General features: G+C 43.3%; 1 protein-coding gene across 1 annotated transcript; it reads right to left on the bottom strand.

Moving 5' to 3' along the window:
- Nucleotides 1–1,902: 1,902 nt before the first annotated feature.
- LOC138528155 (olfactory receptor 52K1-like) lies at nucleotides 1,903–13,149 on the bottom strand. The gene is made up of 2 exons (XM_069639606.1): nucleotides 12,891–13,149; nucleotides 1,903–2,909 (listed from the first exon to the last, which is right to left on the bottom strand). The coding sequence occupies exons 1-2, from the start codon at nucleotides 13,147–13,149 to the stop codon at nucleotides 1,903–1,905; spliced, it is 1,266 nt and encodes a 421-aa protein (XP_069495707.1).
- Between the last annotated feature and the right edge of the window lie 375 nt (nucleotides 13,150–13,524).

Raw genomic sequence — 13,524 nt, 5'->3', positions numbered from 1 at the left:
TCGGGAACTAGCTATGGACTTTAGCACAATACTGGCCAGTGGCCACAATCTTTGGCTATGCCCACTATATTTTCTAAAATATAAATGGGTCACTAGCTATGGCCGTTGACCTTGAGCAGTTTGTACAACTTTTGGCCATGTCCACTGTATATTTTAAAATAATAAAATGCAATAAGTGATGGTCTATAGCCATGCCCACTGTGTATTATACAACACTAACCAGCCACCAGCTACGGCCTTTGTCCATGCCCACTGTATATGATGTAAACTAACCAGCCACTAGCCACGGTCTTCAACACAATACTAGCCAGTGGCCCCAGCCTTTGGCTATGCCGACTATATATTCGAACATATTAATGGGCACTAGCTATGGCCTTGAGCCAGGGCCACTGACTACAGCTTTCAACGTTGCCCACTGTATATTTTAAAACAGTGAATGGCTACTAAGCATGGCTTTTAACCATACACATTGGTATTATTGAACACTAACTGACCACTAGCTGTGGTCCTTGGTGCTGGCCAGTGACCCCAGTCTTTGTCATGGGCAAGTCCACGGCCTACATTGTCATTAAGATAAAGTTTTCATAAGCTAACTTATAAATGATGTTCTGTCTAATTCCATTATTGATGTAATCAGTTATATACAATGTAATTATTACCCCTTGCTCACTGTTCTTAGAGAGGCAGAGCTCCACCTCACTGATGAGGCCCGATTAGGCCGAAACATGTTTCTGATGTTGCTGTTGGTACTCTTGTTCAGAGGAGAATTGTCTAGCATTTTGGTGCTGGACTGCCCCTAGGCAGGAAAAAGACTGATATGCAGGGATGTTTCACCTCTTTGAAAGAGACAGTGAGCTAAAGAATTGGTTGAGACTCTCCCGGGGGCCATCCACCCAAGAACAGGTCAATGGGCCATGTTTGTGCCGGTAGAGGAACTCCAAGAACCCCCCTTGTTTTATAATGTCAGTGTTATCATACAACATGTAATTAGTGATGACATCAGTGATATGATCTGTGATGTCATCATTGTGGTCATAGGCTGCGCAACAGGGGGTGATAAGTTTAGGTGACTTTAGCTGAATTTCAGAGCGTTTGTTGCATCCCTTCAACTAACATTATTCCTTGAATTTCTAAGTTTTTGGTAGGATGTATTGCTTGTGTTTCCCTTGAATATATATAGGTACACATGTGTGTCTGTATTTTGTCTAATCAACCAAATGTAGCCAACCAAATTGCATGAAATAATAATCCCAACATAGAGGCCTGCAGACATTTTAATGTTGATCATTTATCACATTCATAACTAGGAAGACTTAAGCCAGGTCTTTTTAAACAGTTACAGAAACACATTTTTAGATGCACTTGCAGATATTCAATATGTTTACATTCCAGTCAGCATAAGATTCAAAACATCGTACAGCAGAAAAACAGCTAGCCACCAGCCTACCTCATGACAAAATACTCTTGTTGTGATGCTTTTGCACATGTAGGAGCCCCACCATCTCCATGTCTGGGACTAATTTAGCTGATAAGAAGGAAATAGGGAGACAAGCATCCTAGCATGTCCCAGCCAACTGGGACAATATCATGGGTTTAATTTGAACAGCTCAGAAACGTCTTTACTTCAGGAAAGATCCAGAGGATCTGCTTGTTATGAAATACTGAGCGCTCATTTTGGCTTAACCCGCCTATACTACCAACCCAAACCTTGTACACCATATCTTCTAACATGTGCATGAAACCATTGTTAACATATAACACATGATTATTGGTGCTATCTATCATCTAGATGCACATAGACAGATTGAGGAACCTTGCTGGTTGTAATGCTCCACTCCAGGCTGTTTTAGAAATGCAAGTGCAAGAGTGCTGCTTCCAGACATGTGCCCATATTTCCAGTAGTCAGTTGCAAAGGCAGAGCCTGGCCTTCTCCTTCTGAAACAGTTGAAGCACACCATGTCTAATTTCAGCCATTCTGGCACCATAAATCAAAGGGTTTGCCACTGGTGGGAGGAGGAGGTATGCATTTACCACAATGATATGGACGTATGGTGGGATGTTGGTGTTCAATCTGTGCAGGCTAAGGGAGAATAAAATTGGAATGTAAAAGAGTGACATCACACAAATGTGGGAAATGCAGGTGCTGAAAGCCTTGAAGCGATCTTTGTGGGGAAGGTTCAGGACAGCCCTGAGAATCAGAAAATAAGACACGAAAATAGAGGGGAGATCCATCGCCCCAACTGCGAGGGTGACCCCCACGCCATATGCACTATTCAAAGAGATGTTGGTGCAGGAAAGTTTGACCACAGCTATGTGCTCACAAAATGAATGGACAATGGATCTGCTACAGAATGGGACTCTTATAGCAAGCAGCGGCTCGGGGAGGACCGCAATTACTGCTCTGCTAAGGCAAACAGCAGCTATTTTTGGGATGAGTGAATTTGTTATGATAGTGGAGTATCTCAGGGGGTGGCAGACAGCAATGTAGCGGTCGATGGCCATTGCTGTGAGGATTCCCGATTCAACCGCAGCAAAAACATTAATGAGAAACATCTGAATGAGACATGCCGCAAAGCTTATTTCTACGTCATTTAGCCAGAAGATGGCCAACATTTTCGGAAGGATGCTAGAGGACAACACCATGTCAGAGAACGAGAGCAAGGAAATCAGTAGATACATGGGTTTGTGGAGGCTCCGGAGTGTCTTCACGGACAACAGAAGAAAGCAATTGCCCACAAGAGTGACAATGTACATGAACAACAAAGGGGCAGCAAACCAGATGTGGTACGCCTCCAGCCCGGGAATGCCGACCAGGACGAGCGATGAAGGAGTAAATCCAGTGTGATTGGCAGGCGAAAGGATGGCTGCTTCATTATTGGTCATTGCTAAAGAACCATTCCAGCATGAATCTAAAAGAAGAACAAAACAGAAATGGCTTATTGTTATATCTTCTTTTTATTAATTCCAGCTTATTGGGAATGGAATAAACAATGCCAATTTTTCTAATAGTAGTAAATCATGCATGTATCTAGTGAGCAACAGAGCACTGTGTTGCAATATGATGTGCATCCAAGGTATGGTTCCAAGGTATGGTGTAGAGGGACTGGGGTGGTAGCATAGGCTGGTTAAGCCGAGCTGGGAGCTCACTATTTCATAATGACATAGGATTCTCTCTTCGCCTTCTGTAGGCCGCCATGGAAAGGGAAGAGGGGATCTGTACGGAGCCCCACCCTTCCCTTTCCATGGTGGCCATCTTGGAAAATGATTTTCCTTCCTACAACAGGATGCGGCAGGCGTCCCAGTGTAGGAAGAAAAATCCTTTTTTTTTTTTTGCACCCCGGGTTACCGCTTTGGGAACCCGAGGTGCTAAGGGCCTCATCCCCCATTGCAGGGGCTGAAATGGGGGATAATGGTCCAGAGCAGTCATTATCCATCCTGGCTTCACTTGGGCCGATAACTTGGGCTGCTGGGCCGTTATCTCCCGTTCCAGTCGCTGGAACATGGAATAAATGGCACATTATTCCCATTAGCATAACACAAAATGCTAATGGAAATGGAAATGTTGGAAAATCTTATTGAGTCTATGTATTTTACTGAGAAATGCAAAGTAGATGGAGTCTATAAGAATTTTTTGTTTTTTGTTCTAATTTTTAACTGTGAAAGGTTGTTCCTAAGGGAACTTTCCTTTTGTTGTTGTTTGATGTATATAGGGGCAGGTGGACAGGGGAAGATTTTGCGCGTGTATTACTTCTTTGGTTGGGGGCAGTGTTTCTCATGCTGCTTGATTACAGCTTCCAAAGCACTTCGAAATTGCTTCCCCCTGCAGAGTGGTGTGTTGCAGTATATACTGATAACCGTTGTCTTCGAAAGATATGGGTCAACAGCCTCTTTTATTGCTTGCAAGGTAGCTGGTGGGTTTTTGTGTCCCACAGAACTAGGCTGTATGGTTACAATATCGTTTGAGGAAGATGAGGTGGAGGAAGACAGCCTACTACTTGCTAAGAAAGGAAAAATATTTCTGAGAGAAGCAGTTGGATTTGGTGTGGCGCTGCATTGAACTAGTCCCCTAGGAGTACTGTCCAGGTAGTCCACGAATGAGTACAAAGTTGATCTCAGTGCATTTCACTCTGGTAGCTTTAGCCTTTGGTTCATTCGCAACAGTGGTAAAGAACTGTCAAAGCCATGATTCTCTCTGGGTGCTAGAGGTTGGCAATTCCTCTACCTCATGCTTTTGGTCATCTTCATTGTCTTTGGAAGTACTGAACTTTTTTGGTTATGTTGGTCCTCCAGCTGGTGACGGTGGTGATAGCTCTTGGGGAGGAGGGATGGCAATAGCTGATGCCATTTCTAAGATAAATAGCAGTTTTCCTAATATTCTTCCAAGTATGTGCATTGTACTAGATTGGTAATGGATAATGAGTACGTTTAGGTGTAGAAGCTGTGCAAGGGTAAATTTGGAACTTGAAACGTCCTTGATCAGTAGAAAATGCAGTTCCGAGCTGTCCTCAAAGCACAGACCTGGTCGTGAAGTGCGGACGCGTTCGCGGACACGTCATCATGCTGCGCTCGAGTAAACGGTCAAGTGGCACTGTCTTGAAGGTCCGCAATGACGTCAGACATACACTGCCAAGACTAGCACCCAGGACATCAACGAGGATATCACAAATGTCATTGATGTCATAACATTTGAAATTGGTTGTGTTTATAATGTTGGTAACAAGATGTCAGGGGTGATTGGAAGACCTATCATGAACTACTTACTCTATTAAAGAATCTACTCATCTAAACAACATTTATTGGAGTGTTGTTGTTAATACAGGTACCTAATCAGACATAAAAATAGGCAATGGCTGCAGCATGCACCATAGAAGTACAATATGTATAATCTTGTAATTCTGGATAGTAAAATAATGAATTCGAATTTATCAGAGTTTTGAGTAATGTTAAATATGTAATAACTAGCTAACAATTCAAGACCCACTACACATTAGTGAGAGTACACACAATACATATTAAGATGTACAATGCATACACATCAGAGGCACATACAGGGATACTAAAGTAAAGAAAAATGAAACAGCATCATCAGAAAATGTTAATAACATTAAAGTTTATCTTCATGTATACAAATTAATTGTATGTTTGAGGTTTGCTTATTGCCCCATGTATGTGCAACATGATCTGAGACCAAACCTTAGGGAAAGTACTTTAAGAGAATATGACAAATTTAACGTCTAGATATATAGCAACTTTTGAATTTTAATATTCTGACTGTCAGTGAATAAAACCACATGGCCTAAATATATCAGTAATTCATAAGTCCATATGCATCCGACTCCCTCTCCATTTGTAGTAAACACCATTTTTTCAAGTTAGGACCTCTATTAGGAAATCCTGAAAAGTTTTGATGTCACGTTACACACTAAATTAAGCTCAAGCAAAAAACAGTTGTTTTATTTGCCCTCATGTAGGTTTAATAACACAATTAATCTGTAAAATCTAGTCTTAATGAAATCTTGGCATCAGTCATTGGCCATCAGTTGGAAAGATTGCACCTAAAAACTGTTTGTGTTCCGAAGACTAATGATTTCCATAATTATGCCCTCAGTGATGTTTGTGTTTGTGTTTTCACAAGTAGATGAATGTCTGAAATTCAGAAAACAAAACCTCTAGAAGATAATTTTGACCTGGTAATTATAAATAAGATATATACACAGAGTGTGACAACATTTTTTTTTTAAATATGAAATTGTTGTGTATGTTAAAGATAGTTGTGGCACTGTTTCACACCAAATGAGTGAATACCTTTAACAAACAGGAAACTATGAAAATAGCTCCTCATGCAAGTTCCACAAACTCTATATAGGAAAAGAAACATGTTGAGCTGATTTCAGGAACATTGTATGTATGAATATAATGGATATCAATGTATTATTTGTGTGCACTATACAATTATTTAACATGGTGGGGCAGGATGAACATTGCATTTGCATTGCATGTTCCTACTGATGAAATAATGTGATCAAAGGAATTTTTATATCTAATTTTGTTTGCTACATGTAGAATTTCATGTCTATGTTCAACAGTTTTTTGTGTGAATGTTAATGTCACTACAGTTTTCGCTGATTTCAAAATGGATTTCCTCGACTCCATGTCCCCTTTCCTTCCTCACCTCCTCCCTGCTCACTCTCAGGGGAAACCCCCAAACCCACGTCACCTCCCCACCCTCCAGCCCTATCGCCTCCCTCCATCCCTCTACCATTGTCCAGGGATACACTGTCGGAAACCTCTCCCCTCCACCCTTACCCCAAAACAGCCCTCCACTTACATCAAAGGCTGTTTACCCCTTTCCCTACCTACCTACACCACCCATCTCCTCACATCCACTCCTACCTGACCTCATCTCCTTTTGCTTCTATAATTGCACAATCTAAGTTGCCATATTTGGGTAAAATGCATTATTGACATTACCCTTTTACATTGCCCCCTAATGTTTTAGACTCCCATAAACACTCACTACTTAGTATGCTGACATCATATAACGGGGGTCGAAGTCCAAAACATCTGGAGGGGCACAAAATGAGTAACCATTTTGAAGCTAGAACACTCAGTTTTTGTGATCTGGTTGAGAATGTATTGCAGTGAGAGGGAGGTTGTGGACAATAAGTTGTGGCAATTCTAGGCAAATGCATAGAGACGTGCCAACACGTAGGCTAGCTATTTATGGAAACGATATTTGATTAACATTAAAACTGGCTTGTTCCTTGGTGAGGGCTCACCAGGGACTCCCATCCCATATATCTTCCTGAGAAATCTCAAGCATTAGAGGACTAGGGTGTCCCTTAGGAACTTTATTCCCTCCGAGTCTCCTTGCAAAAAGAGTTGGGTGATCCCCATTGGTTGATGGTGCCATTTTGTGCAAATCGATAGCTGAATACGGCCAGCTTTTCCACTTGCTGATGTCCCAACTAGGAACCCGTCTTTCAGGCCCCTGTTTGAGTATGGTTATAAACATGTGTTATATTAAATGCACCCCCTTTTTGAAATACCACTCCATTTGCAGTCGGGAAAGCAGGGGATACCTACTGCCTGGGGTGCACAGAAAGCACTCTATTGGTTAAATAGCCTATATTTAGTCCAGCAGTGCTTTCTATGTCCCCCATTTGGTAAATATTCCATGTGAATGCAACTCATATTTAGATGGTATTTAAAAAGAGTGGTATTTCAAATACATTTTTACCATTAAATCCATATTCAAAGTGCAGCACTTATCTCCAGTACTGGGTCCAATAGTCCAGTCCTGTAAAGTGTGTTGTAAATGTGTGATGCCATACATGCTCATGTATTCTTCCTGCCTCAGAGAGAGAGAGTGTTGCAGAGCCAAACCAGATATGACTGAATGATGGAATGTTTGGAGCTGCCCTTACATTTACTCATGGATGAAAGCCTAGGAAGAAGACTAGGAATGCTCGAATGCAGTGATTGGGTGGCTGCCAACAATGTGGAGGGATAGATCCTTGTAATTGGGTGATGGGTTGGCCTGAGCCCTCATGATATTTTGTTATCCTGAGGGCCTTTATTGACACTTTGTACAATGAAGCAACAGATCCTGTGTTTATGTGTGAGGTCAGCTGAGCAACATCCAGCAGCAAAGCAGGTTAAAGAACAGAAGGCATGATTTTAAAACTGTTTTTGAGTATAACGAACAGAGGTGGAACCCTGCCATCTCCATTTAGCTACTCACGTCTCACAAGCCTAAATAACCCATAGTCAGATCAGAGTGCCTGTTGGACTTGGGAGACTGAGGCCATTGAGGCCATGGATACTGAGGATGCTGAGAGGTTTTTTCCATGAAAGCTATGAAGACCAGATGCTTGTTGATAGCTAACAGACAGGAGTAAATCTACAGAGGAAGAGCTGAGAAAGATATCTCCTAAAGTTGCACTTCCATCCGAGGATTTCAGGTAGTAAGAATAATGAGGAATGAGAAACTGTCAAGTGAAGGTGGAAGGCTCAAGAGGAGAGCCTGTGAACAGGTAAATGCACCCAACTGAGGGAGAGTGAGCAATGCTGTAGAGAAAGGAGAACAAGAACGGTGATCTAGTAATACATCTGTATGTTGTGCCGTCAAAGCGCAGGCAAAAGAGCACCTTTGCATGTACACCTTGTGATGCATATTATAATGACAACATTCTGTAACTTGAGAAACTGAGATATAAGTTCCCATAGCAAACAGCCAAACCTCATTGTCAACAATGCAATGCAAGTTGGGAAATCGACTCATAAGTACCATTGCAAACTGACAGATACTGTCAGAGCTAAGAAATATGGCTGCCATGTTCCTACTTTCTGATTTTCCTGTTTGCAGGTAAAATGATCTTTTTTAAATCTGTGTTTCCCTATACCAGCTACCTCTACAGATTTGCAGTTGTTTAGTCCATGCATAGTCTCCTGATATTATTGCAGAGAGTGGGATCTTCTCAAACTTGAGAGCATGGTTTTCCTCTTCCATGATAGAGCTAGGCAGCTGCATATGCTACTGGGGTCGAATGGTTGCCATGTTCAAACGTACACTTGCCTTCGATCCACAAGGGATGCACACAGATAACAACCATAATTTCATACCCTAAACTTGTGTTTTTTAGTTATTAAAAGTAAAAAAAATGCTATTAATGGTATATGTTTTTAGCATGTTGATCATATGTGGCTTGTGATCCACCTTGGACGAGTGTACCACAAAAATACAGTCCACCTTGGATGGAGGTACAAATAATATCAGTCCTCCTTGGACGGGGTTACAAAAAAATAACAATAGAAGCATTGGTCCACACTGGAGGGGGGCAAGGAGGGGAATAAATAAAGGAAGAAAATGAATGCCCCCTCTACGGAATCATGGACACCAGGGTGCATGAAAAAGGGGTGGTGGTGGTAAAATGATAGGAGTGTGAGGGGACATGGCCAATGGAATCACCAGTGTGGGATGGTGCAATCTGACTACACACTGTCAAAGCCTGGTCTTCATTGGCTACCGCCACTCATGAGAGGGATGCATGCATGAGGGCCCCAATTGCTACACGGAGATGATGATGGATGTCATGAGTGGCTGAAGGGTCATTATGCAGACTCACCTTTGATATCTCAAACTGAATGTTCCTCCCTTGCAGTTGCGCATCTCAATGTCACTTGGCCTAGTAAGATTGTTGTCTCTGTGCTCCCTCTGTTCCCCCTCCCTTGCCTCATCGTGCCATATTATATCATATCATCATATCATATTAAGAGATTGTCTCAAGCAATCCATAGTCTGGGGGTGGATGTTCCTTGTGGAAAATGTTTAATAATGCAGAGATTACCTCAGGGAATCTGTGTCCTGATGTTGTCATTCCCTTGACGCCAAAATCTTCACATGCAAGTGTTAGGCAGAATCACCTGCAGTACTCCTTGGGAACACTACAGGCAATTAGGACTACACGTGTAAGCACAATTTCATCTTTGGTACAAGTCTGTACTGCACAGTAAAGTTATAGTGATGGCTGAGCATCCAGTCTTATCTCAAGAGTTTAAATGAGCAGTAGAACAAGTTTCACAACGGACCAACCAATACAGTGATTCAAGTAAACACTTACTCAAGGTTTCTTAGTAAAAGATAATACATGTATTTACTCAATCATTTATAAAACATTACACTAGCATAAGCAGTTCAATATCACATGCTAATACACCACAAAAATCGAACCGTTAAGTAAAAGGATTTGGCTAGGTGAACAGTTTGACAAATGTTTAGGGAAGGACAAGCCTTCGTAGTTGAGGAAAGTTTCACGCACTTTCTCGATGGCGGAAAAGATTTCGGACCGCGTTTGCACAGTACCTTTTTAAACGAAGAAAGCTGTAGCTGAGGCAGTTGTTCCTAGCAGTTTGAGCAGATCTCACTGTTCCTGTGCTTCAGTCGTGGGGACAAGAAGGAGGACATCGGGAGGTTCCTACACCGGCCACAGAAGAGGCCAAAAGCTGTAGATAGACATCGGTTTAAAGTCCCCTGGTTTCCTTCCCTCTGGCTATCCAGTTTTCAACAGCACTCTGAAGAAAATTCGGCCAGAATAGGACGGTGTCCAGATGGCTCACAAGTTGGTTGTTCCCACCAGACTCAGGGGAAGAAGTTAACCTTGAAGGGCTTCTCTGTCGATTGTAGTTTCAGGCAATTCTGACCTGCAGCAGGGCTTCACCGGTCGTCCAGGAGTTGCAGCAGTCCTGTTCCTTCAGCTTGTCTTCGGTTCTTTCGTTCCAGTGGTTGACTCTGCTTTCCAAGTCCCAGAGACCTGCTTTTAAACAGTTTTCCCCCATTCTTTCAGCCGGCTGTCAATCACCCAGCAGGGTGGCTGTCCTTGCCAGACACCCAGCCAGCCAATCACGCCAGAGTGCATTCAGGTCTCCTAGGAGACTAAGCACAGGGAGTTCCAGGCACCTCCCTCACATCCTGTCCACCACAGACACTCTGGAACCAGAGGAGGGCTTCAACACAGAAGCCCGCCAAAGGGCACAAACAAAGGGATCAAACCTGGCTTGGTGCACAGAATTACACACAAGAATGTCTTTTCCTAAAAGAAATGGCGAGAAAAGATGACCAGAGTCTGTTTTTACAGATAGGTCTGGGGCGCCATATTGAAAACCATGGCTACCCCTGATTTTGAGCTACCGTTGTTAGCGGTCGAGAAAAATCACAGTAGTTGATCTAAACCACTGCCACCAGCCATTTAAAATAGGAAAAGCTAACATTTTACTGTTACATGAGTTTAGACTCAGTGGAAGCTAAGCAACCCCTCCAGCTCTCTATTGTAAGATAGCGTATGCTGGGTCAGTAAATTTAAAGAGACTAGTGAAGTCAATTTAACTTTACTTGCCTTTGGAGACAGTAGTCAGTCCCAGGGAAGGTATTTAAACCTTTGGGGAGTCTGAAAAGACACCCCTGTGCCACTGCACTGAAGGTGCTGTGTGACACACAGAAAAAGATGATGCCACTGGAGTTGTTGTAAAACTCCATAAACAAAGAACACAAAAGTAAACACACACAAAATACATGGAAGAGTGGGAAGAAAAAGGCTCACACTCTTCCCAGGTAAAACATCAAATCCTAGAAATTCAGAAAAGTTGCTGGGGATCTCAAAAGGTAAGGGAAATTAGCACATTTGGAGAATTCTCCCTAACAGCAAGGATTCATTCAAGATTTATATTTCCTACCGCTGATAGTCCCTTGAGGTCAAAAACTCATCATGCAGGATTGTCTCAATGCTAAACCATCAATAGGCCGAGTTCGGCAGTGATTGCAGCATTTGATGAGATGACATTTTCTGCCAGGCAATCAATGTCCCTGGCCATCCGCTGCAGAACCCCGCCCCTCTGGGCACTTGCACGCAGCAACTATTCCTCTCACTCTGAGTGTACGACAGGCACACGTCCACCACGTATGCAGGGCCTACCAAGCCAGTTGCCAAAGCCTGGGCATGTTGCAGTGAGTGCACTGCCATTGGCTGGCAGTCTACAACCCTCCGACTGACACCAGCCTCTGCTACTGCCTCCAAGATGGGTGAAGGCCATCCTGGAGACACTGAAGCCACCTTTGATGTAGGGCTTCCCACTACCAGGCCTAGGATCTCCTGGTTCTCCTCCTCTGATTCAGCAGCCTCAAGGAACGCAAATAACTCCGTGGCATCTGTCTACCCTCCACCATGTCCCTAGGTATGCCCTCCACGTCAGATTAGGCAGCATCATCGGAAGATTTGCCAGGCCTGCTGATGATGGCCTGCCACAAGTGGGGATGCTAATCAGCCACAGCACCCCAGGCTGCACTGGTGGATGGTTGTGCCTCATTCTCATCCTTCTCCTCTGTGTCCTCACCTGCACAAAGTCAGACAATATTCAGAGGCCTGCCTACCTAGCTGAAAATGCATATGTGAATTATAATGCATACAGAGACAATAAGGCCACCCACACATTAGTCACACATTGAAACTGGGTATTCTGAAATATGAAAGGCACAGGTGACTAACATTCAATTGTTTGTGCAATCATGTCAATGCATAGTAGGCCCTGCATCAAGCCATGGAAACCGTATATACATACATATATACATGTATGTGAGTGGAAGGTCTAACACTAGACAGATGGATGTGTTTCGTTGCTGGGCCCCAAATCTACCCCAACAAAGCCTACTTACAAAATGTGGAAGTATCAAGTTTTCTGGTGCTGACCAAACCTGCAGGCAAGCATTTGTATTGCCAACATCGTCATCACCCCATTTGCCAATATTGGCCAAGGCAAAATGTATGGTTACCCATGCTTACATGCATCTACACTATGTGTGAGGAGAGTGCTACATAGATATAACCAGTGTGCACTTGCATGATAACTGAATAATTGGAACTCCAAATTTGGAATGGATACCACTCAAACATCTTTTGACCAACAACTGCAACGTCTGTCTGGAACATATCCCACTGCTACCTCTCACTGATAATGTCACTCAGGGCCAGTGAAAGGATAACTATGACATTGTTAAATACTTGGGGTTATTCCATGTGAGATCACAATGCACTATCCACAAGCATGACACTGTGAGTGTGTCGAATGTGTCTTGCAGGTCATCAGCAAATATAGGTGTGTTGGCGTCGCTAAAGAATCCTGTATACAATAGTGGGTGCTGGAAGAGGAATGTCAACAGCAAACAGAGTTCAAGCATCCACCCTCTAGTATGTACAATATATAATAGAAGTGACCATGGATTCATTACTCTAGTACTCACATATGGGTGAGAAGGACCCCGACCAACTATACCACAACATTTGATAAAATATGAAGTATAGGTGAACGTATATATATTATGAACACCTAGTACTTACCTGATGAGGCTGCAGAGGGGTCCATGCCTCCCACGCCATCCAGGTACACACGGCTAATGATGCCACTGGCAATCTCTTCAAATGGAGTCAGCTCAACTACATGTTGTGATCCACCTGCAGTAGCCTGGGTAGAGACCATATTACTGCCGAGCGTCTCGTTGGTTCTTCGTATGAGGTCCCTCATCCTCTTGTGAACCTCTTCCACAGTGCACTGCTCCATCCCACAGGCATTGATGTGATCTGTGACCTCCTGCCACATCTTCCACCACAGGATCACAGGAAGGGTACTTCCAGCCCAAGGGCATAGGTCAGTCTCGTGTTCATAGACATACTTAGTGAGAATTGTTAGCTCCTTATGTGTAAAGTGCCTCTTTTTTGGTGGCTCCTTCTTTTTGACCCGCGCCTCTTCGTGGGGTTCTGCTTGTTCCTGCTCTACAGGTGGGCCCCTCTTGTCCCTAGTAGTCCTCACCTGGAGAAGTTGACATCCTTAGTGATCAGGTCCTGATCAATTATGATGCCATTTTCATTATGCAGAAGCAGCTTGGAACATGTGACCTTCAAAGGATCTGGGTGGACTTCCTGGCTGCCAGCGTGGAGGGGGATGCAGCCGGTATAGTGGACCATGCGAAGAAGC

The sequence above is a fragment of the Ambystoma mexicanum genome, chromosome 7q, assembly GCF_040938575.1.
Source record: "Ambystoma mexicanum isolate Mex_15411 chromosome 7q, UKY_AmexF1_1, whole genome shotgun sequence".
In the NCBI taxonomy this organism is placed as follows: domain Eukaryota; kingdom Metazoa; phylum Chordata; class Amphibia; order Caudata; family Ambystomatidae; genus Ambystoma; species Ambystoma mexicanum.
Note: the sequence above shows the minus strand (reverse complement) of the source record. Positions and strands in the feature narration are given on the sequence as shown.

What these genes read in the sequence shown, in the direction of transcription:
- LOC138528155 (XM_069639606.1), bottom strand. Translation starts at nt 13,149, where the DNA reads ATGTGGCAGGAGGTCACAGATCACATCAATGCCTGTGGGATGGAGCAG. An exon ending in CCCCTCTGCAGCCTCATCAG is followed by an intron (nt 2,910 to 12,890) that starts GTAAGTACTAGG and finishes TTCTTCTTTTAG; the next exon opens with ATTCATGCTGGAATGGTTCT.